Raw genomic sequence first — 27,527 nt, forward strand, 5'->3', positions numbered from 1 at the left:
ATCCAGGGCTTGGAATCTTAACATCTCTTCCACACTGGCCAATCCTATCTGATGAAGGATCATTTGGAGCCCAGCACTATTTTGGTGGCTCATATACCAAAGTGAAGTTACTTTTTGAGGACTGGTGAAAAGATCTGATGCTCACTGCAAATTTGGATATTTGGATCTCAGAAAGAAATCTCTCTCTGACCAGATTTGGTAACATGATATGGACAGCGTAGCTGTGCAATTACAAAGGGGTTCCTTAAAAGCTGGGTTCCTCTCCTTCCCCATACTTGAATGAATGCCATCTATTCTTGCTTGATTTAGGGTTCGTGCTGGACAGACACATTCATATGCTAGGATTTGTTTACTATGTAACCAACAAAATCTTAGGGCAAAGAGTTAGTAGGCAGATTTGCATATATGTGTGTATACGTGCAATGTCACAGTCAACTTCTATTATTTCCTGGCCCACGGTGGAAGATGAATTTGACTGCTGAGTTCTTTTTCACTCATCTGTGGTCTTTGGGTTTACCGAAGCAACTCCTGAGAGTCTTAAAGAAGGCGGAGGCTGCGCACGGTGGCTCACACCTGTAATCCCAGCACTTTGGGAGGCTGAGGTGGGCAGATTGCCTGAGCTCAGGAGTTTGCGACCAGCCTGGGCAACATGGTGAAACCCCGTCTCTACTAAAATACGAAAAATTAGCCAGGCCTGGAGGTGTGCACCTGCAGTTTCAGTTACTCGGGAGGCTGAGGCAGGAGAATTGCTTGAACCTGGGAGGCGGCGGTTGCAGTGAGCTGAGATCACGCCATTGCACTCCAGCCTGGGTGACAGAGCGAGACTCTGTCATAAAAAAAAAAAGAAAAAGAAAAAAAGAAGGGGGAATAACACCTAGGTTTTTTATAGGTATTAGAACCAGAAGTCACCCATACCTTGACCAGAGTTGATTAGAGTAGAATTTCAGAGTAAGAAGGAACCATTCTAACCCAATCTCCTTATTTTACAGCCCAGAGGGTCTCTTATTAGATTAGCGGCAGAGCCAGAGCTAGCATCTTGTTCACCTCTTAATCTAGAATTTTTTCCCACCGGACAAGGATGCCCTTCCTGAGAATCTTCTCCATCTTAGAAGTCAGCACTGTTGCTATTAAGCCTTGGAATCTCGAAGCATTTGTCCCAGGTTGCCTGATTTTGATAGATTTCAGTACAGTATCTTGGCAAGGGGTCAAAAATGCAGGGTAGGCACAAGCTCTTTTCAGGGTTCTGTCTGTAGATAAATCTGACAGGCACCATATAATGATGAAGGCCTGACACCCACCCACCCACAAGATAGATTTTATTAACAATAAAACAACCATCTGGATTTCAGCCAGCATTACAGTGTTGGCACTGGATCATATCTATCTGCCTGTCTAGACAAATCCCTCTAACATCCAGGTACTCAGGGAAGAGAAATAAGAATTAAGTTTTAATGGAGTAGGAGACTCCAATCTACTATATTACAATATACTTCCAAAAATGATGTCATTTCTCAAAGTCAAAATGCACAAGTTATAACATCTGATAAGGTGTTTGAAAGAAGAAAAAGAGGTTCCTAGTTTTACACTCCTGTCTATCTTATCTTCCTTCACCAAGCTATGCAGCCCAAGGTTATATCTAAACCCACCAATACAAATGCATACACATCCTGGCAACTGTTGTCCATGTCCCAGCCAGAACCGAGTTGATGTAAATAGGATGCAACCCTACCTGGAACTCTTTTAGATGTCACCTCACCTGGATTTGGTGCCGGATTGGTATTATCTACTTCACTTGTGAGGTCCTCAGAGAGTTTTAGAAAACAGATTCACACACTTGGCTGAGAGATGTTTACAGTCATACACTGTCAGCAATGCAGCCACTAAGCTGTCTCAAGAAAGAGTTTTTGAAGCTGCAGCTTCTTAGTTAGAAGACAGGGGAAAGGTGGCAGGAGCAAAGGGAACAAAAAACCTTCATTGTGAAATTGTTCAGTGCCGAGGTGGAGAGACAAGCTCTTACACGCACATGTTATACACCAGTTTATGAGAATAAAATAGCTTTCTTAAAGACCCAGCTCTAAATGCATGTTCCATCATGAGGTACATATTGTAGAGAGAGAAGCCAGAGAAATACTTTAAAGTTGCCTTAGAGATGGTTTGATGGGTTTTACATTTGACTTGAATGAAACTCTGCGCTTCTTAGTATTTTGTGGTATTCACTGAAACAAACTGGGGCTAGGCCTGTAAGAGGAAGTTGCTTTTTGGTTAGGACCTGTTACATTAAGCTCAACATCAGTAATGATAAAATTATGGCAATCAGTTCTATGGGGGTATTTTTGAGTAGGGCAGTTATTTTTAAGGAGAAGGAGTAGAAGAGATTAGACCACTGCTTCTCAACTAGGAGGATTTTTGTCCCTTCTGGGTACAGGCAATGTTTAGTGGCATTTTTTGGTTGTCACTGTGTGTGTGTGTGCATGTGCACATGCATGCACACGTGTGTTACTGGCATCTAGTGGGTAGAGTGGCCAGGGATGTTGCTAAACATCCTACAGTGTGCAGGACAGCCCCCACCACAAAGAATGACCTGGCCCTAAATGTCAATAATGCCAAGGTTGAGAAACCCTGGATAGAGGAATGGACACCAGACTGAATTAGGAGGGTCTAGCTTCAGACTTCACATTTTAAGACTAATGACCATCAAATCTCTGCCTTTTGTGCCTCTGTTTCCCTGTCTGCAAAATAAATATTAATAGACATGTTCTTTATAAAAATATGAGGAATCATGAGATTATTTACTCCAAATGCTCTGATTTCTTCAGAAAAAAGAGTCTCTATAAAATCAAAGCACAGTTATTATTACTGCGCCAAGATGAGCTCATGAAATTGTGTCTTAAGAACTTTATTCCTCCCCTTGGAAAAAAAAACTTCCTCTAGGAAAAAAAAAAACAACAAAACAAAAAACCCAGAAATGATCTCATCATGATTACACCTGCCACACCAAAAAACAGACACACTTCAGAGGAATGAAATTCTTTCCCTTCAGCAATGAACTAAGCTGAGTCTGTAATTAAGATCTTAATAAGGGAGGCAGGAGGCTTGATTCAGGTGCTGCGGGCTATGAGACGAGAGCGCCCATGCCAGGTTTAAAGCAAGAACAATTGGATGCAAATCCCCCTCACTGCTTAACACTCTCAGGTGTTCCAAACAAGTTCTTATTTCAAAATGGGCATGGCTTTATTTCTAAAAATGCCTATTTCTGCAAAGAAAAGGAAAGAGAGCACCTTGTTATTTACAAGTCAATGAAAAAAAAAAAACACAACATCTTAGATAGTTTCCTGCAAAAGGCTGCTGTAAGGGAGATGGGATAATGCCTTCGACAGTGGATTAATCTCAGGAGCAGCCCTTGATGACAGTCTCTAGAGTGACCATGTGCTTCCGGACTCTCCCAGGCAGTCCCCAGGTTCAAATATCCTTCCCTTTGTCAGACCATATGTCCCATTTTTTTGGTTTGTAAAACATGGATACATACTCACAAAAAAGAAATATTTTTGAAACCAACAACAAAGGATGGGAATGCAAGTATATTTCTTGATTATGGATCTGCCGTGGTTGAATTTCGGATTTGGGAGAAAAAGAGCTAGGCACTGATAAGAATCTTAAATTCAATCAATGTTATGTGTTCTCTAATTGACAAGGTGATGTCTGTAAGGAAATGAGATCTATTCCAGTGCCTCTGGGCCTCTGTGAGATAGCCTAGAAGTCCAGCTCCACAGTGACAGGGGTTATCAAGAGAAAGGAGGCTGTCGGGCTGCGTTCATTTCTGCTGTTCCCTTCCTTGAACCCATTTAAAGGTGTGCTTGTCATGCTGGGCTCTGAGTGGAGAGGGTCAGGGAAGCGGAGATAGCACTGGACTTCTGCCCCCAGGGGAGCACGCAAGGGAAAGAGGGCTCAACATTTTGCTAGGCCCATGCTGCTGTGGTAGTGCGACTGTACTACGGGTCCACGAACCCATTTCCTGCCAAACTCTCAGTCATGCCACAGTGACTAGTAACAAGAACGAAAGAACAAAAGGAAAAGAAAAAAAAATCTCATCGACAGATGACTGATGTGTCCTGACACTAAAGACTCAGAAGTAGCTGGAGTGTCTAGAAGTCCACTTACTGCCATTTTCTGTGTGCTGGCTTTGCCTGTTATGGTTATTTTGGGAGGCGGAGGGTGTTGGGGGGCAGATAAGCCCAGCTCATTCTTAAAGAGTCCTCTAGATGAGTCCTCAGTTAGCCTCATCTCCTGTGGGAGTGAGGCATTAAATTAAGGAAAACAAGTGGACTGTCAGGAATCACTGAGATTAAGGCTAACTCATAGTTACCAAGAGATAGCACAGTGTTTCTGCCTAACCAATAAAACCTAGGAAAAACATGAATGACATATCCTACTATCTAAATGCATAATGCCTTAAGAAGTAGACAGGAGATCTGGTTCAAATCTGAACTTTACATGTGTTTTGGTTACTGCAACTTTCTATTGGGTTTCACAGATAATTAATCCATCCACCGCCCCCCTGCCCCCCAACCACACATACACACAGTAAAAAAAGGAATTCAAATTAATTTCAAAAGGGCTATCAAATATTTTTGTTGCTTGAAATGGTTTCACTTTTACATATTTGTTGCTAAATCTTTGTTTCCTGTGGGCATAAACATAACATTTCACGTGAGGGACATTTTTAGTAACATCATATAACTATTACCTTGATATGTTAGACATATCAGGGGGAATTCTAATTCGCAAGACTGAGATTTGCAAAGAAACATGACACTTACAAATCACTGGATCCAGCCTTTGAATAAGGATCATGAACTACCTACTTAGACACCGTGTAAGCACCAGAAGCACTAGTAGTGGTTAGTGAGGGGATTAGGGAGAAAGAGACTAGCTGTTTTGTTTGTTTGTTTATTTGTTTGTTTGTTTTGTTTTTGAGACAGTCTCACTGTCGCCCAGGCTGGAGTGCAGTGGCGCAATCTTGGCTCACTGCAAGCTCCGCCTCCCGGGTTCAAGCCATTCTCCTGCCTTAGCCTCCCAAGTAGCTGGGATTACAGGTGACCACCACCATGCCCAGCTAATTTTTTGTATTTTTAGTAGAGACGGGGTTTCACCATGTTAGCCATGATGGTCTCGATCTCCTGACCTCATGATCTGCCTGCCTCGGCCTCCCAAAGTGCTGGGATTACAGGTGTGAGCCACCGCGCCCGGCCTTTTTTTTTTTTTTTTTTTTTAAAGAATAACTGGGATTTAATAGTCCATTGTGGGGCCCAGGAATATGTATTGGAAAACATTCCACTGGCAACTTTAATATCTCCATGACAGCTGCCTCCACTCCCTACGTCAACCATGAAAAACTGCTGTCAGCTCCACCACTATCCATATTTCTGGAGTGCCCGTTCTATCTTCCTCAAATTCACCTAGATCTCATTGTTTGGTCAAACTGTCTTCAAAGAGAGTCACCCTTTCCAGTGAAGGGTAGAAAAGGTTACCAACAAGGTGACTTATCTTAAAATGCAGATTGTTCAGGAAAATAATCCTTTGCAGGCTGTCATGTTCCCTAGCTGTGTGGAATCCTCATTAGCCAGCAGGAATTACTGCAGAGAGATGGCTGGAATGTTCAAAGTAAATAAGATGGAGGGGGGTGTTGTTGGCAAAGTATAAACAGGGTTTTTTTTGTGTGTGTGTGTCCCCTTTTCATGCCCGTACTCTTTGCAACCATCTATCACCTAGGAAACCGTCAGTTACTCTCTGGCATTTTAAGTTAGAAATATAGTATTTCTTCCCAATGGCCCTGTTTCATTTGTCTTGGCGAGAAGTCCTGGTAATTCAGCCTATATGTTCTTGCAGAGTATTGCCTTGGTCCTAGTGGTTGGCATTTCAAACCAATTTGTTTAGATTTCTTTCTGACCCTAAAATGATCTAAACATAGACAACCAAGACCTCTTACTTTACATTTATGTCATTCTAATTGACTGCAATTGGATAAGAGAGTTCACCCTGAACTTCTCATGTACTCCCAACTTACATTCTTTGGATTTTATCTTTGGTTTTTTGAATTGATGACTTTCTCTTCCTCACTGATATTTCTGTTATGGGTAAACAATTCTAGTGAATGTTCCCTTTAAACACTTTTATCTATATAAAAATTCCATATCTATATATCTGTATATCTTTGTGGGTATGTGTATATAACATCATATAATAGCTGCCATTTATTAAATGCCTAATATCTGCTAGAAAGGACAATTGTCATATATTATATCCTATAACTATCTGACAAGACAGGTATTATTCTCATTTTATAAATGAGGAAAAGAAGGTTTAAAGTAGCTAGCATAAAATTATACTGTTAGAAAGTAACAAAAGTGGGATTTGAAACAAAGCCCATGTTTTTTGTTGTTGTTGTTGTTTTTTTTACTATGCCATATAGTGTTAAGATCCTCTTAAATGGCTATTTGTGTATACATTTTGTCTTCTATGAGCAAAGTCTTGTAATTTCAGGAATATTGAGTCCAATGAACAACAATGAAGGAATCAAGTCATGAGTATATTAGCAAGTGGGGCCATATGCTGTTAGGGCCCTATGCTTACAATACACATCCAGGCCCACGGAATACTCAACAATATTCAACCATCTCAACCTAGTAACTGGGATTTTGACATAATTCTGTCACCAAGTCTTGAGTACATACCATCCTTTCAACATCTATTGAGCATCTACCATACAAAGAGAGCTGGAGCCAGCTTGCATTGTCTGCTTACTATATGCCAAGAGCCATAGTAAGTACTTCATTCATATATTATCCCAGGTCTTCGAACAATAGTATGAGGCAGTTATTCTTATCCCTATTTTACAGACAATGCTGTAAAATGAGGCTTAGAGAGCTTAACTTGCCTAAGGTCACAGAGCTATAAGCCATAAGGAACAGAAATGCCTTTCTTCAAAGCCCATGCTCTATCATGTCTCTAACCCAAGAGCATAAAACACCAAGTCTTGGCCCCCTCAAAACTTCACAGACCCTAGATCATGTTTTTCATTCAAGGACTTTTTGATCAATCTGCCTCTACATACAAATAGAGGGTGGGTCTCTCATATTCAGTGGGGTTTACTTAAAACTAAACAGGCCCAGTAGGCAACCTATCTGAGTTACAGGTATCCTTTAGATAAGGATTTGATTGAAAGAGGTCAATAAGTAAGGTAGTGCTAACAGAGTAGGGCAGAGGTGAAAAGCATAACAGCCTATTTTAGGGATTATAGGATGGTCCAGGAGACACAGGTTTCAGAGTTTGATTGTTTAAACAGAGTGGATGGCTGAGGAGACTTTACTAGCGGGACTGACAGGCCGCTCAAGTCATGTAAACGCAAAGAGAGAGGCAGATGAATGGGGGCAGTGAGGGACCAAGATTTCCCATAGCAGAGTCTAAGGAGAAGGACAAATGAGGGCTACAGAATGTGCATTAAAGGTGTCACATCTGTGTGTGGGGGGCGAGGGGGCAGCGGTAGATAGGTGCGGGTGGGGGGCCTGGGGGGTAGGGGGTTGGAAGTAAGACCTACGGAAGTCAGTATTAAAGAAGCATAAGGAAAGCCTGAAAAGAAGAAGAAGAAGAAAAAAGGAGAACCAATGAGGTCATAAAAGCACGAAAGTGGGAGGGAATTTGCAAAAAGGCCGGGCGCGGTGGCTCACACCTGTAATCCCAGCACTTTGGGAGGCTGAGGCAGGTGGATCACCTGAGGTCAAGAGTTCGAGACCAGCCTGACCAACACAGTGAAACCCATCTCTATTAAAAATACAAAACTTATCCAGGCATGGTGGTGGGCACCTGTAATCCCAGCTACTCAGGAGGCCGAGACAGGAGAATCACTTGAACCCAGGAGGCAGAGGTTGCAGTGAGCTGAGGTGGCGCCACTGCACTCCAGCCTAGGCGACAGAGTGAGACTTGATCTCAAAAAAAGAAAAAAAGAAAAGTGGAGAGGAAGGTGTTTTTTTCAGAAGACTGGAGTGAAGGGAGAGACAGGGAACCACTGAATTCTGAGAACAGAACTGACGTGTATTCCAGCAAGGAAAGGATGCTAAAGGAATCCTTGGTATGTTACGCACTGTGCAACTTGCTAAATTTGGTATTATCAGGCACCTTCAGTTCTCTAAAGGCTTTTATCTCTGTGTAGGTAAGCCATTTAGCTCTGCAAATGGGTTTGCTAAATAAAAAAATAAATGCATAAATACATAAATAACCAAGCTGATATTTTTCAAACCATGTTTTAGTGATTTTAAATCCATAGATCTCATACAAGGTTTAAAAAGGAAAAGGACAGGAGTCCTACATTTGGATTGGTTGCAAAAATCATATAGAGAAAAATAAAGCATTTTAAACCAAAATATCAAAGCAAGGAAATAATTGGGAATTTTATAGGTTATGCATGACCATATTGACTAAATTAAAGATCCTCTGTCATTATTTTCCTCAGTCTTGCTTGAGAAAATACAAATACTTTCAAAGTCCTTTCCAAACCGTTTCACAGCACACAGGTTCTCCTTTCCCTGACCTACCCCATTCAACCAGAACACAGGACTCTGACTTTCAGAATGCAGCTTTCTTAATGGCATTGTAAGTTCCGTCTGTAATTTTTCTTCAGTCAAAACGTTAAAGAATGAATTTGTTGTATGGTAGACGAGATAAATAATTTAGAATTTTAATGTAGGCACGTAAGGGCTCAGAAATTTGGCAAAACCACAAAAGCGTCTCTGCTCAGCCATTAGCGGCCAGGCCAAGGGGCCGCTGAGCCCCCGCCAGGGCTGGGCCTGAGGTGGGCGGGGCCTCGGGCCTGGCAGGCACAAACGGGGCGGGGTCTCGGGGCTTCTGCTCAAACACAGCTGCGCAGAGACCCTTCCATCACCCTCCTGGCAAACAGCACAGCCATACACCTCCAGACCCTCAGGAGGGAGCCTTCACTGGGTAAGCAAACCAAGGCCATCGAGGCAACCACCTAACCCCGCCAGCCCCCGCCCAATTAAGAACATGCTCTGTATATGATGGGAATTTTGTAGAAAATTCTTAATAAATGAAGCCCCCGTAATTTACTATCACATAACCACAGACTGAATCCCTTCTAAGAGAAATGGAAAATTAAGTACATATGACAGTGACTGCAACCTTCCTGTGGACAAATAACATACAGGGAAATAAAGACAGATTAGATACGTGCTAACCAGAAATGTCTGTCCGGAGTAATAGCTTACATTCCACAGTTCTCAGGATTACTGCAAGTACCTTGCTGCCTGGCCTGAAGCTATGTATATTAAGTGCAAAATAAGTGAAGGTTTGTTGTTCCGTAGTTGTGATCCCTGGGGCAGCCAAACCAGATAATCAGGTTAACAACGACAATCTTATAGGGCCTGATTCATAAGTCTTTCAGTAAACATTTTAAGGTTTGTGCTAAATTTACAGTGCATAGAGCAATATAGTATTTTAGAGATAATTTCTGTCTCTGGGATTTTACCATCTAATAATTATCTGGTTTTACTACCTAAGTGGCTCAAATTAAACAAATAACTGCCAAACATGCATTTCATTTTGCTTTGTAGAGTTACTATCTTAAAAAGAAATTATCCTGCAGGAATACTTGGGATGAAATAGTCTTAAACTTTCTGGGAGAAGAAAACACTGGCCATATTTTAGAGAGGTCAACGATAGTTCTTTCTCTTTCTCTTAATAGTGGTTAAAGTCATGAGTTCTGGAGCCAGATCGCCTTAGTTCTAATCCCAGCTCACCACTTTCTAGCTGTGTGGCATTAGATAAATTACTTAGCCTCTCTGTGTCATTTGAAATTGAGTATAAAAATAATACCCACCTTGTAGAGCTATTGGGAGAGTTGAATATGACAATCTTGTGTTGTCACAGTAAGTCTCAATTAATGTTACTTCATTACTTTTGTGTCTCTCCTCTACTTACAATAACAAAATCCTTTCCTGAAGTAAAGTTGTTCATTATTAACTAGAGAGAAAGAAAACTTTATAAAAAAGGAAAGTGGATTTCTTCAGCTATTGGTTGATTTAATAGTCATCATAGGGCATAAGTCATTTGTTCGGTCGGAGAAGTTAGCTTTTTTGCTGGTGAAGGTGCCTACAAGGTAATAAAAATCATGTATTTACATCATTTGGCAAGGTGTTCAACACCAGTAAGGCCCAGTGGAGAAGCAGGTTTCTCCATGAATGCCAATCGCAGTTTACGCTGTCAGTCACTTTATCAGTTGCCTTTAGATTTTCTTTCCATAAAGAGTAAAGCTAAACACGATGAGATCATTGAATAAAAGTGACTTGAGACTTTGTCACTTTCGTCACTTTCTAGATTACAGCACTCAATGTTAATTTCAGCCATTTATACTTTCCAATAATAGACATATGAACATACTCTCTCTTTTTTCTGCAAGCCAGTTCTTATTCAACAACAGGGAAAGGAAGAGCAAAAAAGTCACTCCAGGCTGAGTAATATCTGGTCCTATCATTGTTCTAAATAAGGAAATATGGGGTGAGCCACTTTAAGAAAGATAACTTTCCTGCCAAGTAGAGGGATTTGTTTCTGGTTGCATCCTAAAGTCAAATATTAATAGTCTTCAGGATGACCCTTTCCTCTGATCTTCCCTACTGATGAAGATAATAGAAAGCTGATGAAACGGAAATAGCTGATACCTGTGTCTTCAGACAGTGGTAACGTAGGCATTACTATAAAGACTTTTGACATTTAGACTTAAAGCTTTTGAATAAGATTCATAGTTTTTGAACAAAAGCTTTATTACTGAGGCTAGTCAGTGGCTATCAGTTAGACCAAGTATTTACAACCTTACATCAAAAAAGGATGGACCAGAAAAATTTAGAAAAAAAGCGAAGTAGCTTCCAGCTAGTGTACAGTTAATATAAATTGTCAATCCACAAGCCTAGCACCCTTGCCCAAATCCATCTTAATAATAACACTTTTGTTTAAAATAGCATAAAATAAAATAGTAGCACTAGCACTCATGTCTATTCATCATTCAAGAAAAATTCATGTCCAATTCATTGCAGTCTGCTTTCTTTGTGTCCCCTGGAAGCTGCTTGCCTCCTTAGATGGGAGTGACTTAAAAGAAAAAGGGGAGGGGGGAATATACGGAGCAAGTCAAAAATCCTTTTGGCAAGAAAAATCCACAAACAATGGTGTAAAATGCATTGGAAAATAATGCTGCTGAAGTACTATGACTATGACACTCTGTAAGCTTTCAGGCACAGTGAGCCAGCCTGAGCCTTCGCACTCTCACCCCATTCAAACTCCAATAAAAATGTTTTCAAGAAATGGCTCATACTTATTTATTCCTACATCCAATATAACATAAGGATGTCAAAATTTTCCATCCTCAGCTGTGTAATCTGGGCTTTTAATTTCTCCCACCAAAAGTGCATATGGCATACTCCTTCCGAGACCAAACGATTAAAGCAAAGTCTGGAAAACTTTGCACTAAGAGCCAGTCTGAGACAGACTATGCAGTCCTCATTCCTCTCTTATTACAGTTCCCCAGGGCAGTGGAAGCCAGGCCTAAGGAAGCCAATGAGACTTGAGCCAATGCCTGCCGCGATTCAAGTCAGACACCCTCTGATCTCCAGTGGCTGCTGTGAAGCGGCTCCAAGTCTTAACTTCTCACCGAGGTATTTCGCCCGGCAACTTTCAGAGCAGATGGACTCGGGTGTACTGTGAACCCCTGGAGTGGGTCTCAAAGACCGGGTCTCTGCTTGCTTGCCTGCTTGCATGTCAACCTCAGTGACCGAGACTCATCTTAGAACTCTCCGGGACACACAAGGGACTGTCACAGTAAGGAACACGCATACACAAGCACACACCCGCAGGCACAGCTTTCAGCTTGCAAGGAAACCTGTAAAAGGCACTCTCTTACCTTATACTTCATTTCGGCAGCGGTGGGTTGAGCCGTTTTCCTACACTAGTTAAGACAGCATTAAGCGCTGCGGTGCCCGCCCCTCCATTGAGTGCAGCGCTAGATGAAAGCGAGAAGGTCCCGGGCAGAGCCGCTTGTCAGTCGCAGCGCCTCCCTAAAGTCTCTGAGCTCACTGTTGTGACTGAGGCAGGCTGATCGCGGACCTCATTTGCATGCCGCCCCGCCATTGGCTAGTGGGACAAGGTAATGCTCAGGCCCTGCCCACCCCTAATTCTGAAAAACTGACAAAGAACTTGTAATGTGATCGCTTCTTTTTGCTTTATCAGACGGTGGAAAATAAAACAGAAAGTGGGGAACCGTCTTGAACCTTACTCTGTCCTCCCGCCCCCGCCAAAAAAGAAGACAGAAAGAGAAAGAACAGGAAAAGGAGATACATTCTTTTTAAGATTAACCCAAATTTTAAAGAAACTGAATTCACAAAAGCAGTCTGACAGTCGCGCTTCCTGTGACCTAGCAACTCCTTCATAAACCCATTTCGTTTCAAAGCCATTCACCTCACAATCTCTACATGAAACGAACTCCGGGAACAAAAGGTTTTCTGTCTCCGGGCCCCTTTTTACTAACCACCCCTGCTGATACCTCTCTCTCTCTCTGTCCCTTTTTCTTTCCCCCTCCTCCCGCCTACTTTTTGTGTGTGTGTGACGGTTTGCTTTTTTTGTTCTTTTCAACGTTCAAAGTACTTTGCGATGTCAGTCTGCAAGGAGCTGGAAGACAATTCTCCCTTAGTGAAAAGGAACCCTCTAGCACACCCACCAGCGTTTTCCTGGACAGCTTCTTACCAGGGCCTCAGAGTTGCGGGTCACACATATTGAGCGACCTTCAGTGGCTTTGCTGAGGATAAAGGTTAGATGTGACCTCTCGGATGGGGTTGGCCAGTGCACGCCCTATACATCATCACCGTCCACTGAGTTCTGTGTTCTTTGACGGCTGGCATTTCTAGCTCCAGCTTTGAACACTGCAGTGTTTTTCCTTCTGACCTCTGTCCTGAGGATGACCCATTAACCCACCAACACTTATTATCCAGGAGAACGAAAATGCCCACTGTTTGATGAGCCTGGTTAAAAAGACCAGTCTCTCTCCAGCGAAGCACAGAACATAATTTCTATAAAGGTTCCATTTTAGGATTTCTATAGAGAAAGAGAATCACCCAGAAAACAGAAATGGTCACCTTCTGCAACTCTTCTCATGGATAGAGCAGTGAGGCGAAAAATTCCTTTTTCCCGGGCAAGACTGAGACTCGGTGAATCCAGACAATAGCTGTCCGCGAGTGGGATGCACTCCAACCAGACTACATGACTTGGATGGAAAAATCAGCCCTTATTTTTTTTTTTCCTGACCAAGTTGGATCAGAATCTGATTCCCTTCGCCTCTAACACACAAATTCCCAATGGATGAAAACTCTACTTTTATGATCTAAGCAAAAGGAATGAGAGAACAGCTGTCCTACAAAAGTGGTTTCCAGATACAGGGTTGGCAGGTTAGTTTGCAGTTCAGTGTGACACTGATTCCAGGGACATGACCCCCCAGGCCATCCTAATGAGGTTGACATACCTGTTCCAGCCTGTATTAGGCCTTGCTTTTCCTCATTTGTCCTTAGAGCAAAAATAAGCCTCAGTGATTGTGCAAGGCCTTTCTGAACACAAATTAAGCACGCGGCATATTGCATTGTAACGATCTCCTTAAGAATCCTGCAGACTGACCAGAGAGTCGTTAGTTTGCAGGAAATTGTTTTTGGTGTCTACCTGGATAAAGGAGGACAATGATTCAAAGCCCTTCCCATCTGTAGGATAAGTCTTGCGGCCTCCAAGAGATCTAGATAACATTCCTTTGGCTTCCTAAGTGGTCAAGCTGAATCCTTTTTCTGTTTTGTTTGATGAATATCATTGAGTAAGTGAGTGCTGTCCCATCCTATTTTAATGTTTTCAAACAGTTTCCTAAAGTTTGTGCTGGGGTTTTTTTGTAATTTCATTCTCTAGCTAGTGGCCCTCCTGCTTTCCTGTTTCTGTCCTGTAAGGTAAGTAAGACACATGTAATCTACCCGAAGTTCATTTCCAGAAGGCTTGGGTCAGTATATAGTTAGCTGCCTAAAGGAAAGCACAAGGGTGTTGGAATCAGGTAAACCTGTGCTGGAACCTCACAACATTTTTAATTTTTTTTTTTTTTTTTGAGACAAAGTTTCATTCTTGTTGCCCAGGCTGGAGTGCAGTGGTGCAATATCGGCTCACTGCAATCCCCGCATCTCTGGTTCAAGCAATTCTCCTGCCTCAGCCTCCCGAGTAGCTGGGATTACATGTGTCTGCCACCATGCCTGGCTAATTTTTTGTATTTTTAGTAGAGACGGGGTTTCACCAGATTGGCCAGGCTGGTCTCGAACTCCTGACCTCAGGTGATCTACCTGCTTCAGTCTCCCAAAGTGCTGGGATTACAGGCGTGGGCCACTGTGCCTGGCCAGTTGAACTTCTTAATTTTGATGTCCTTCAGTATGAAATAGAGAAAATAATAATACCTGCTAGCCTCATAATGAGGATTAAATAAGATAATGTGGATAGAATTTAATAGTACTTGTTACATTGTAAGACCTTAAATGGTTGCTTGTTCTTATTACTGTTGTTATTAGTTATTATTTTAATTAATATCAGATTTATGATATATTATTTTGTTAATATTTTATGACATTATTGCTATATTCTATAGATTATTATTTAATTATTATATTAATTATAACTAGTATTAATATTAGACTACTGTTGATAAGTGTGGTAGGCATTCAGAAGAAGTTGGAGGAACCCCTTCTCTGTGTGCCATTCTTTCATAAGGCAGCTTTCTCACTGAACTGTTATCACTAGAGCACCTAGCATGTGCCAGGTACCTTTCTAGGAGGGGAGGATACAGCAGTAGCCCAGACAAAGTTCCCATCTTCATGGAGCTTACAGTCTAGTGAGAGTTGAGGAAAATAATTAAATGAATGTATAATATGATTTGCAGTGATAAATGCTATGAAGAAAAATTAAGCAGGGAAAATTGCTGGAGGAAAACAGACCAGGGTGGGACAGGAGGTGTATTATTTTAGATAAAGTGGTCAGGGAAGCTCCTCTGAGGAGATGATATTTAAGCAGAAATCTGAATAGTTTCAGGGATCCAGCCACTCAGAGATCTAGGGGATGAGCATTCCGGACAGAAGTGACCCAGGGGAAGGGCCCGCAGTAGGCACGAGCTTAGTGTGTCTAAGGGCAGCAAGCTGTCTAGTGTGCTTAGTGTGGGGTACACAGGGCTGGATGGAGAGGATGAGCTCAGAGAGGTAGGTGGTAGGGAGCTTGGATTTTTTTCCTGAGTGTGACATGAAGCCTCTGCAGTGTTTTGACCAGGGAGTAATCTGTTTCTCTCCGGTTTGTTAAACACTCAAGGACAGCAGGCTACTAGTTAAAATATTGAGCTCTGGTCTTAATGCAGCTTAAATAATGCAGATAGTTGTTACTTTATTAGTGTCATTTAGTATGTTGCCCTTAAAACTCTTCAGGGAAACACAAATTGTCTCAGTGAATACAGAAACAATTCCCTTCCTCATTTATTACTATCAGATGCAAAAATGATGTTTAAACTGGGCTATGTAATTGATTTATGCAGCAGCCCTAGTATTCCCATAGAGACCCTCCTGAAATTGGCTAGAACTCTGGGCCTCCGGTTCCACTTCCTGCACTTGCCAGCACTCCGGTGGGCATCCCCTCCTGTCATCCTTGCCGCCTGCCTGCTCTTCAACCAAGCACTCTTCCTTCCAGATGCTTGTGCAGACAGGAGTGAGGGAAATGACACCGGATGCCATTCTAATGATTTTCCAGCTGCAACTGGGCACTGCCATAAATACAGCAAAAAATCAAGAGGAGGCTAGAAGGAAGAAATACTTCTGTTGACAACTTGGAATGAACCCACGTGACTGCTCTCTAAGAGTGAAGGGCAAAGAGTGAAGAGCATGTGAGGGCAGGAAATGACTTTGGAAATCACCTAATCCAGCCACTCATAGAGAGGGCAGAGCTGTCTGTCGCTCAGAGAGGTTGAGTGCCTCACACAGGGCCCCACCAGTTTGAGTTATAACAGCAATTGGTGGTGAGGTCAGGCCCCTGAATCTCTTGGTCTGGTCTATTCTAATGATTTCTTTTTAGTTTCTTTGCCTAACTCTCTCACTGCTGTCATCTATCTTCCACGTTGCTCACTACGTGTTTAATTCCTGGAATACAGAGTCGATCACATTACTACCATGTTTAAAAACCTCTAGTGACACTTCAATGGCTTAACAAGCAAAATCTGGACACTTTGGCATGGACCACCATCTGAACCCACCCTTTCTTTCTCCCTCTACCCCCGACCCCCATCCCACCCTCTAGCCATACTTGGGAGTGTGGGGTTGCCGGGAACTTACAGATTCCAAGACGGACTTGCACCTTCCTGACTTGCACAGGCAGGCCCCTTTGCTGAGAATGACCCCCCTTCACTCTTCTGCTGTCAAGTTTGGCCTCAACACTAACCCTTTTGTGTATCCTTGTCTACAACCCCCACCCTGCCCACCTCGCCCTTTCAGAACTAATTCCTCCCTCCCTTCACTATGCCCCCATTGTACTGGAACACGGCCCTATTATAAGGGCTTTCCACGTTGTCTCATAATGATTTGTTGATGTCTGTTTCCCCAGCTCCGATGTGTGTTCTTGGGGAACAGGGTGGTATCTTGTTCATCTGTGTCCCCTGTCCTGTTGTATACCTTAGAGGTGCATAAATGCTTGCAGCATCAATGAGTAAGAAGATAAATGTAACTTCAAAGAACGTATGTTTATCATGAGGTTCTGTTTGGTGCCCAGGAAGGGAACAGGGAAGACATATTCCCCCGTGTGTTTGAGTTTAGCAGTGAGTTTTCCATTTATTTAAAATGGTGTTAGGATGCACCTTTTCAGAACCAACTCAAGGCCTGTTGCTAGTTCTGCATCTATGAGCCAAGAATAGCTTTTACATTATTAAGTGGTTGGGCAAAAAACCAAAGATGAGACATGAAAATGATGTGAAATTCAAATTTCGATGTCTATAAATAAAGTTTTATTGGAACACAGCCATCCCTATTCACGTAGGGATGTCTTCTGAGCTGTAATGGCAGACTCTGAGCACATGCCACAGAGATGGCAAAGCCCCCAAAGCCGAAGAAGAAAAAGTATTATTTGGTTGTCTCTAGAAGTTTGCCGACCCACACTCTAGATTAGTGCAAGGTACATCTATGCCTGAGTTCAGAATAAAGTATAGATCTTTCCACATCTATGGGGAACAATCTGGAAGCTGAGTGAGTGCTAGACCAGAGGAACAAGCCCAGTCCTAAAAAGGAACCATTCTAGGGCCATGTTTTATCATTTCTAGTTTGACATTAGTTTTTAAAATCAATCTACATATACCAAACTTATTTCAAAAATAATTAGAGGCAGCAACTTTTCCAGTCTTTTGCAAGTCTCCAGAAACCTCCTCAAAGACCAGCCATTGAGAGTTTTCTCCTTCAATCCAACTGACTCTTGGTTCATTCAGCCTTCACCGAAACCCTCCGAGGTGCCAGGCCCTGTGCCAGATGTTTACAAGCAGGAGTCCATTTAATATTCATCTCACGTAACAGCCCTGTGAGGTAGCTTGTATTGTTCTTACTTTACACTTCACAAAACCAAGACTGGAGAAGTTCTACAGCATGCGCCAACTTACAGGGTGATGGCCCATTTTGTTTATGAACCCAGGCTTTCTGGTTTCTGAGTCTGTGTGGCCCTGACCATGGAGCTATATTGCTGCCATTCTCTTCATATGAATGAATGAATTAATGCACTTCGTTATCTGAGCACATGTTTGTCTGCTCAATAAGGTTGGGTCTCCACCCTTGTGGGACTAAGCTCAACTGAGAAACAGGTATTGTTCTTGAGTTGTGAGGAGGGCTGATGCAGCCGTGTAAATACAAATGCACACACCCCTTACTCACGTGCACGTTGGAGCCTGTGCGTATGTAGTTCTTCTTTCATCACTCTGCCCCACTTCGTGGCTCTGCTTGCCTACATCCTATCGTGCCTCCCGCTTGTACCCCATCTTCTTTATAAAACCTTTCCTAGAAAAATCTCTCCATTGTTGCTCTCCTCCCTCCAATCTTCCTCTGTATCTCTGGACTCCCGTCACCTGTGGCCTAAGTCAATGCTTCCCAAATCCAATTTCCCTTAAGAAACAATTAGGAATGCTTAGGCCTCTCTCCTTTAAGTATGAGCTGCAGTAGGCTTAGTATGAGGCTATGGAATCTACCCGTTTAAAGTGATCTTCATAGCTGTGTGTGGTAGCTCACACTTGTAATCCTAGCACTTTGGTTGGCCAAGGCAGGAGCTTGAGCCCAGGAGTTTGAGACCAGCCTGGGCAATATAGCAAGACTCCACCTCTACAAAAATAAAAATTAAAAAAAATTAACCAGGTGTGGTGGTGCATGCCTATAGTCTCAGTTACTTAGGAGGCTGAGGGGGGAGGATCACTTGAGCCCAGGAGGTCAACGCTGCAGTGTGCCATGTTTGTGCCACTGCACTGCAGCCTGGGAGACAGAGTGAGACCCTGTCTCTAAAAAAATAAAAATAAAAAAAATCTGCATATGCTCTCTAGTCAGTTTTATGTATATAACACACCATTTAGTGCTTGGTATTCCCTTACATGGTTTCTTTTGTGAGAGTTTCTTTTCCACAATGAGATTTTGAGCAATTTATAGAAGAGGGTTCTGTCTTTTCTTTTGTTGTAGCCCGTTTTGCACTTATGTAGGTGACTGAACCCCATCTTTTGTCCTCTCAAAGCCTGTGTCTTGTCTGTGCACACTGCCTTCACTGAATTCAGCAGGGGGAAAAAATAAGCCACTTCTCAGAAGGCAAGGGAATGAGCTCCTCTCACTTCAAGGCAATAAACCTCTTTTATCTGTTGAACTGGTCAAGCTCTTGGAATGAATGAAAGTCTATTATTAGAGAAAAGCCCAAGAAGAGTTTTAATGCTTGATTCTTTATATACTGTGAAATGGGGCTTTCATTCACTTTCCCTCCACTAATATTTTGGCACAAGAGACCTCATGAAGGCTACCCGACCTTACCCCGAACTACCTCGTTAGCAACAGTGTCCTAGGAATACATTCTATTTTCTGAAAGACTTGTTAAGTTCGTATTAAAAAAAATAATAGGCCGGGCACGGTGGCTCACACCTGTAATCCCAGCACTTTGGGAGGCTGAGGCAGGTGGATCATGAGGTAAGGAGATTGAGACCATCCTGGCCAACATGGTGAAACCCCATCTCTACTAAAAATACAAAAATTAGCTGGGCATGGTGGTGCACACCTGTAGTCCTAGCTACTTGGGACGGTGAGACAGGAGAATCGCTTGAACCCGGGAGGCGGAGATTTCAGTGAGCCAAGATCGAGCCACTGCACTCCAGCCTGGGGACAGAGCGAGACTTCATCTCAAAAAAAAAAAAAAAAAAAAAGAAATTTGTTTCTGCAGATGGAGGTGGAGGGTAGTGTCTTCTAAAAAGGCTCCTTGACTCGTGATCCCTGAATTTTTTCTCATTTGGTTCCCTCCTAACTCATTTCGATCTCAAGGACAAGCTGCCTGGGGTGCGTGGGGCGCTAGGCAGCAGAGAATGGAAGCAGTTTCTCTAGATCTTCTAGGTTACAGCGACGCGGTGGGTCTCCACACTGTGAAGACTTGACGAGGACCTGGTGCCTCTTACCACTTAGCCGAGCTTGAGCAGGCTGTCACTGTACAGCCCCTTACAACCACCACTCCTACTGAGCCCTCTTCCTGCTTCCTTCCATCTCTTTGAGGTGGCTTTTAATTATCCCAAGGGTGAAGTGCTAAAATGGGACGTCTTAGGCCCCTCTTAGTTCTTGATAAACCATGAAATAGAACATGTAAAACCGTGTCACTACCATGCTACTAAAAACCTAGCCAGACCACCTTAAGTGGAGTGACTATGGCTAATATCTTGACTTGATGTTTAAAAAACTGTGCGATTGTGAAGTTTTGGTGTTTAGTGTTATTATAACTTTGGAATACTTAATTACTACCTTTTTTTCTTCAAAGAATTGAAAAACGTTGACAGATTAAATTAGGTGTTAAATAAATTCACTCGACTCTAGTGAAATGTGACAAGCAATTGTGACGCTCCATTTTAGCATTTTCTTTATATGAAAGACTTGGATGAATTAACTTAAAGGTGAAGTGATAAGAAAAATTAGAAATGCATAAAGATTTAGGCTTATCTCCATAATTGTGCAAGGTTCACATTTCTACTATTTATGTGTCCCCAGCTAGGTAAAGGCATAGAGTTCAGTGGAACAAAAGGAGTTTAATAGTAAAATTGTGCAGACTGCCTGGCAAAGCCTCTCTCTCCTGTTTTCTCTAGCCGTGAGGTGTTCTGTTATTACATGCTTTAGTTTGTCCAAATAAACAACTTGTTATATGAAACCGTCATGGAAATCTTTTCTGCTGATAGAAACTTCACACTGTGGATTTTTACAAAGGTTGAAGTGATCTGCCAACATCAAATAAACAGGAATGGACTCTCATGGCTGAAATGAGAGTGGCCGTCTCCTCTTTCCAGAGGCACTGCCCAAACACAATCATCTTGGTGCATACTACCTATTAAATGAAGGGGAGCAAAGGCATCAGGTCTTCTTCTTGCTAACCTTTGTGCTTCCTCTATATGTTCTTACATTTGAAAAGTCTTCCTGACTTCTCTGGCATACACTTTCTATGTGATGTCATGTGGTATAAGACATGATCTTTCCTACTTGCCATGGCATGACATCATGTGATATGATGCGACTTTGTAGCCCTCTTCCCCTCTCCACGTCTTGCTATTGTCTAGTTGGACTAAGCAGAAAAGGCTTATGGATGGTGTGCCCTAGCTTCCTAGATGGGCTGGATTTTCTGTTTCCAATCTACTTCCGAGCTTTGCCATTCTCCAGCGCACACTGGCCTCCGGAAGCCATCTTCCACACCAGCCATCCAGCATAGCTCCGGGGGCGGAGGTAGGGACAGTACACAATGGGGGAGAAGGGAGTGTTTTAAACACCAAATGGCCACTAGTAATGCCCAGGGTACCTCATTTCTTCAGGGGTTGGAGATGCATTTTCTCCCCCTTGTGCCTTAAAAGAACCCAGCTGACCCAGCCCTCCAAGAAGGCCTCCCTCCCGTGCCCCGCTGCCCTCATCGGCTGAGGCCGGCCAATGTCCAGCAGGCCCCGGGCCCAGAGCCTCTGGCCTGTCCGGCCAGCCCAAGCAGCCGCCAGCTGGCGCTCGTGAGCGCATGAAAGGAATCTGGATAATACAAGGCCTGGTGGAGAGGCGGGTGAGAGGAATGTGGCGGGAACACAGCACACCCTGCATGGTTCAAGCCAAGCTTTTGAAGAGTTTGACTCGTTTTAGAAAGCAAACAAAGTGCTCCAGCTATCAGCAATCTTTTATTTTGTCTGCTAGAGGAATGCCTTGCCAGTGTGGGCCGAGGACTGGGTGGTGATAAAGACACCAGTGTCCACCCTTGACTTGCCGAACGGAGTATGGACGGAGCATTCCTTTCTGCCCACTGAGCCCGGAAATAAACAGCAGCTCTCTTCTTTATACAAAAAGCCAAAGGGGGTCTGGCAATGAGCATGCACAAGACTTGAAGTCTCGCTCACTGGTACCCCTGAGCTTTACAGGCACTAAGTATAAGTTCTCTTAACTTGCTGAAGGCCTGGCACCCTGTGATTTCAGACTTGACGATGTAGACAAGGGAGTGTTGCAAGGGTGTTCTTGAACCCAGGGCATGCAGTTCTCCTGATTCATGCTCTAACCTGCTTTTGGAGCTTCTGGTCTTAGGAGGGGTGGAGAGTAGTGACAAGAAGAAAGGCTGTGCCCTCCTGGCCCTAGCTGATAGAGGCCATGTCTTCCCCCAGTTTTCATTTTGCCATCTTAAAATCACTCTACATTTTCAAAAGTCATCACCTGTGCAGTTCTGGTCAGCAGGCAAAAAAAAAAAATGTCTTTCCTTTTTATCCAGACAGCTCTGTGCATTTTTTTTCTCTCCTCTCAAGCCCACTCTGGGACTCAGCTCCCTAACCATCCCCTCTCTGATGTGCCCCCTAATCTTTCCCACCCTGCTCTCTGCAAGTAAGTTCTGGCCTTCCTCACCCTAAAAACAGATTCACAGTTCCTTGTTCAAAAACCTGGAGGCCAGATGAGCTTGTGGAATTCAGAATATTTCAGATTTTAGAAAGAGATTTAGAGCATATACCACATATTACAAGACACTCCCAGCAAAATCCATGGCTGCGTCCCATAAGCAAAGGCATGCATGTTTCAGCAATTGAATCTACAAAGAGTCATGCCAAGTGGGTAAAAGAATACATATCACCTCAGGCCAACTCCAATCAGGCTGTGCTGCTGAGTGTGCTATCAAAATACTCCAGATTTTTACATTTTGTTACTGTGGATGAGCGAATATGAGCCACAAACAACATTCTCTGGGTCTTCAGGATCTTCCCTTTGCCACCTCTCCTTCCCCAACACTGACCAAGTGCCCTCTATCTTTCACTTGCCATGACCAGAGAGTGGGTGGTCCAGCATCCTGGCCTCCTGCTCAGTCCTCCAGGCATCTGCTTCTGACCCCTGTTCCATCAATAACCATCAAAGCCATTGATGCATAGAATAGGAGTAGTGTTGAAATTACTAGAAAAAAGAAATGAAAAAGACTGGCAAAATACAAGCCTTGATGATGATGATGATGATCATGATGATAATTGAATTCAGCTGCTAAAAAATCACTCTTGTCTAATGGCTGTCAGAGCTTCTAAGCACTAGCTCTCAATTTCTGCACCTACCTGTTGGTGGGCCTGTCCAGTGTGTGGCCTGGTGCAGGTCTGCAGATCACATTTTGAGGAGTCCTGCTCCAGGGGAACCCCCAGCCTCCATTGTCCAAGCCGGGGACTCTTCTCTGCCTGCCAACTCTATGATCTCCCCTCAACTCCTGAAACTCCTTGTTATTTCCCCTGTTATGAAATCAACTCCTTCGGTTTCCAAAGCAGTGGGCTCTTCTGATTCTTCTACTTCTCTTGCCAATGTGTTTCAGTCTTCTTTTCAGGAGCCTTTCTTCAAGGTTCCATTCTCAGCCCCTTTTCCTTGTGTATTTTCTCCCTTATCTATCTCATGCTCTCCAATGACGTCTACTCTGATGACAATCACATCTCCCAACCTGTGTTCTGAGTTCCAAGCCCTCATTTTCTACTGCACCCAAATATTCCAGAGGCGTCTCATAAGCTCCTTATAGTCAAATATTGGGATGATTAATTTTATGTGTCAACCTGGATAGGCCATGCATGCTACCCAGATATTTGATCAAACACTAGTCTAGACGTTGCTGTGAAGGTGTTTTAAAGAGGAGATAACATTGAAATCAGTAGACTTTGAGTAAAGTAGATACCCTCCACCATGTGGGTGGGCCTCATCTAATCAGATGAAGGCCTTCAGGGAAAAGAGACTGAGGTCCCCTGAGGAAGAGGGAATTCTGTTCCACCAGCCTTCAGACTCAAGCTGCAACATCAGCTCTTCCCAGGGTCCACATGCTGTGGGTCTACCCTGCAGATTTTGGACTTGGAGACAACTCCTTGAAAACAAACCAATCTTTTACTCTCTTTCTCTTTACACACACACACACACACACACACATGCGTGCACGCACACACACACATAGATACACACATGTCCTGGAGAACCCTGATTAATACACCTATGAATGATAAATTCCCTTTAAAACAGTGTCTGTTTTAAACCATTCTCTTTCTATTTATGTCCCTACCAGTCACCTAGAATCAAAACCTCAGACTGATCTTTTATTTCTTTCTCCCACCTGCTTCCCACATCCAATCAGCTGCCAAGGCACATCAATATTTAAATATCAATATTTAAGACATAAATCACCTCCTTTTCATTCATCCACAAAGGGAGAGTCCCAGCCACCTCTCAGGCCTGATTGATCATAGAATACATCCTCTTTTCTACAGTAATTAATCTGAGAACTTGACATGTAACTCAGAGTCAATCCAAGATCTCTTTGAGATTTGTATATGAAGCCTGGGAGAGAGACAACTTCTCTGTCTTTGGATCATAGACTGTAAATGTTTGCTTGGTGGTGAATATGTTTTTCTCCTTGTAGAGAGAGTCAATAGCAAGAGAGAATGAGTCCATGTGCAAAAAGAAGCAAAGGCATTTAGAGTGGAGAGATGGAGAGAACCCTAATCCTGTTGTCTGTGCCTCTGGATCTAGCCATGCCTGAAGTCTGCTCTTAGACAACTCAATTCAGAAGGCCGTAAATACACCTTCCTGACTAACCTAGTATAAGTTAGATTTCTTTTACATGCAATGACAGTGTGCTGACTAACCCTCTACCGGAAAGTATTTTCCTAGAAGGCAAAGACTATACCTTATTCGTTTGCACCCCCTGTGGCAGCACATACAGGGTCTTGGAGATTATAGGCACTCAGTCAATATGCTGTGTTGAACTCCCAGCTTATCTTTCAGGTATTAGCTACATTGTGAACTTGTGTGTGGGAGGAGAGGGAGACATGACCAAAAGGAGCATTTTCTGTGGCTGCTATGATGGCAGAAATAGAAATGAGACTTATGTATTAGGAACATTCCAGGGTGATGGTGGTTTGAAGCATGGTGACCCAAAGGCGAAGCAGATCCACCCTTTTATTTCAGGTTCATTGATTTTAATCCACAGCTTTAACAATGAAAGGAAAAGCAACACATATTTTCACTATTATGTGTGGGACAGCAGCAGTGTTTTGTCTACCTGTAGATCTGTATAAATATTTATATTACATTTCCTTGCCAGTTAACTAGTACTTGTTAATCCCTGCTGAGATTTCATTCACCCATCCACCAATACTTACTAATTGCCCAATATAATGCTAGGCACCTTGGGAGCTACGAAGATGAATAATACCTAGAGGCTGCCCTCCTTCTTAAATACCTATTACAGTAGCAGCCAACGCGGCTGCAGGAAGATAAACTTGCGTTGGGGGAAAAAAAATCACACCGTAAAGTTATGTAAGTTTCTATTTTAAAATCATCTGGTTCTAATTTACTAAATTTAATGCTTTAGAGCCAATGCCAAAGTGCTACATTTGATTTGTGGAAATACTTTAGCACATTTTTCCATCGTGCTCTTGTACAATATATTTACCACCCTTTTGTTATGGTTAGGAAGATTATGGACCTTAAAAAAAACCCTCTTTATGAGCTTGCTGATATTTTGTCATAAAATGCCATAAGATGGAATAAGTCTAGTAAACAATAATACTCACTTAGGAGCATTCCACACGGTTTAGTTTTTTTTTTTCTTTTTAAATTTAACAAGGATATCCATCTGGAAAATGGATGTTTAAAAACTTTCACTATGCCAAACCACTTCTTTTCAGTGCAGACAGTATTTTTTTTGGGTGGGGGAGCGGGCAGGGATGGGGATGGATGTTTAAATAGCAGTCGTACTGAGCTATACTGCTAACACAATGATAATGTTAATAGCAAAGGATAAAAGAATGTCATGGACCCAGAATTCCAAGAGGGAGCTTACAGAACATTACAGCAAAATGGACTGAATGTAAGATATCAACCTAAGTGCCATTTCTGTACTGGCTCGGGGCCTGGCACAGGGCAGCAGGGAAGAGGCACAACTTGCCTCAGGTTGAGAGAGTTCCTGGGCTGCTTCCATCTCTCTCGTCCTCCCTGACAGGCTCAGTCCACTGCTGTCATGGGTTCCAGTGACAGGCAAAGGCAGATGGATCCCAGGGCCCAGGAATGAACCATCACGATGTGGTCCCCCAGGCCCCGGGCCCCACCAGTTACCTGGCAGGGCAGTACGGCCACTGTCCTGTGGCCTATTATAGAAGAATCAAGATCTCATGCCAGCATTTTTGCTGAAGCCTCCCTGACAGGCTGCGGTTTAACCAGTGAAGCCTGCCTCGAATTTTCACAGTGGCATTTAAAGCTCCAGTGTGGACCGATTTTGCTCCTGCTTTTGGGCTTTGCTCAGCTTACCAAAAATGAGAGGTTTTTCACTTCACACCCACAGAAAACAAGATGGCAGCCCGGGAAACTCCCCCTCTCCCTTGCAGTATTCTATTTCTTTAAAACAAAGAAACCTCATTTCTTTCAAACAGAGCTTAGACATCTCTTACAAAGGAAAGGCTGCAAAGGCTGGGCCAGTCAACATGTTTCCTATCCAACAGGCTCTCGTTGCCTCCAGTTACGTGACTTAGGATGCAGGAGTTCAGACGCATCAGAATGAACGACATGTGACTGTTCCTGGCTCCAGGGCTTCAGACGACTGCCCTGCAACCTCCCACATCAAGATAAGGGCTGCTCGTGAAGGGACACTCTAATGTGGCTCTTCCCTGCCCAGCCAAACAAGATTTTGCCTAGAAGTCCAGTCTTCCCATCTCCCCTTGAAAACACTGCCACATGAAATGAAAGTTTAGAACAGTAACCAAGTAAAGAGAGCATCATGATCTCTCCCTCCTTCTGAATTCCTCTTTGGAATGTCTTTTACTTTGCTCTTCCAGTCCATTCATTCCTCCCTGCATACTCAGCTCAAGTCTGTCCTCCTAAAATTGACGCCAGCCTCTCTAGATGAGTCCTTTTTCCTGAATTTGTACTATGCTCAAAGTCAGTTCTGCTAGTTCAACACGGGGTCCTGGTGCCATTGTCTGCCATGTATGAATCCCTAATGCTGCCCCGCCTTTCATAACACTTGACCTTAGAAGTAGGCAATCCACTATTTGACCCAAGCGATAGAAATTTGTTTTTATTGGGACATAATTCACCTACATAAAATTCACAATTTTAAAGTGTACTCTTCATTGTTTTATAGGATAGTCACAGAGCTATAGCAACATCATCACTATCTAATTCCAGAACTTTTTCATCACTCCAGAAAGAAACACCATGCCCATCAGCCATCACTCCCCATTTCCCCCCAGGCCCCAGACCTCTGGCAAATACTCATCTCATTTCTGTTTGGCAATAGCAATTTATAACTGACTTCATGCATTTTTATTTTCAGCCTGATTTCAAAGGCTAACACAAACACGAGATTGGCTATTTACATTTTTGTATGTATTTCAAAAGATGACTTCAGTTGCATGAACACATGTATACATTTAACACATGCAAGGGAACATGGAGTGATAACAGCCAAAAAATGGTAATAAAATAGAAAAGAAAAGCAAAATTTGGGGTGTGTTGGTGATGCTTTAGAAGGCTTTTAGAAAGAAAGGAGAAAGAAGGTCCCATGAAGATGGGAGATTATTCCTTTGTAGGCTTTCCACTGGGACACATCTATTTTTCAGATTATTTTGATTTAGGCCAGGTATATTATCTTCATTTTTAAGGGTTTTTTTAAAACTCATAAAGAGTTAAAAAAAAAGCTCTTCATTTTAAAGAGTT

At 42.9% G+C, this 27,527-nt stretch overlaps 1 protein-coding gene across 6 annotated transcripts in view; it reads right to left on the reverse strand.

Moving 5' to 3' along the window:
* NEDD9 (neural precursor cell expressed, developmentally down-regulated 9) overlaps positions 1-27,527 on the reverse strand; it is a 198,853-nt gene that overhangs the window by 37,239 nt on the left and 134,087 nt on the right. Inside the window, exon 1 of one of the 6 annotated variants that reach the window (XM_016954901.4) lies at positions 11,960-12,173. The exons of 4 other annotated variants lie outside the window; for them this stretch is intronic. In XM_016954901.4, coding sequence (XP_016810390.2) covers positions 11,960-11,971 — 12 coding nt within the window. In that variant the 5' untranslated portion in view covers positions 11,972-12,173. Of the gene's footprint in view, positions 1-11,959; positions 12,174-27,527 lie in introns of those variants that run through there. One more of the 6 variants, XM_518238.8, reaches the window with a different exon arrangement.

This window comes from Pan troglodytes, chromosome 5 (genome assembly GCF_028858775.2).
Source record: "Pan troglodytes isolate AG18354 chromosome 5, NHGRI_mPanTro3-v2.0_pri, whole genome shotgun sequence".
In the NCBI taxonomy this organism is placed as follows: Eukaryota; Metazoa; Chordata; class Mammalia; order Primates; family Hominidae; genus Pan; species Pan troglodytes.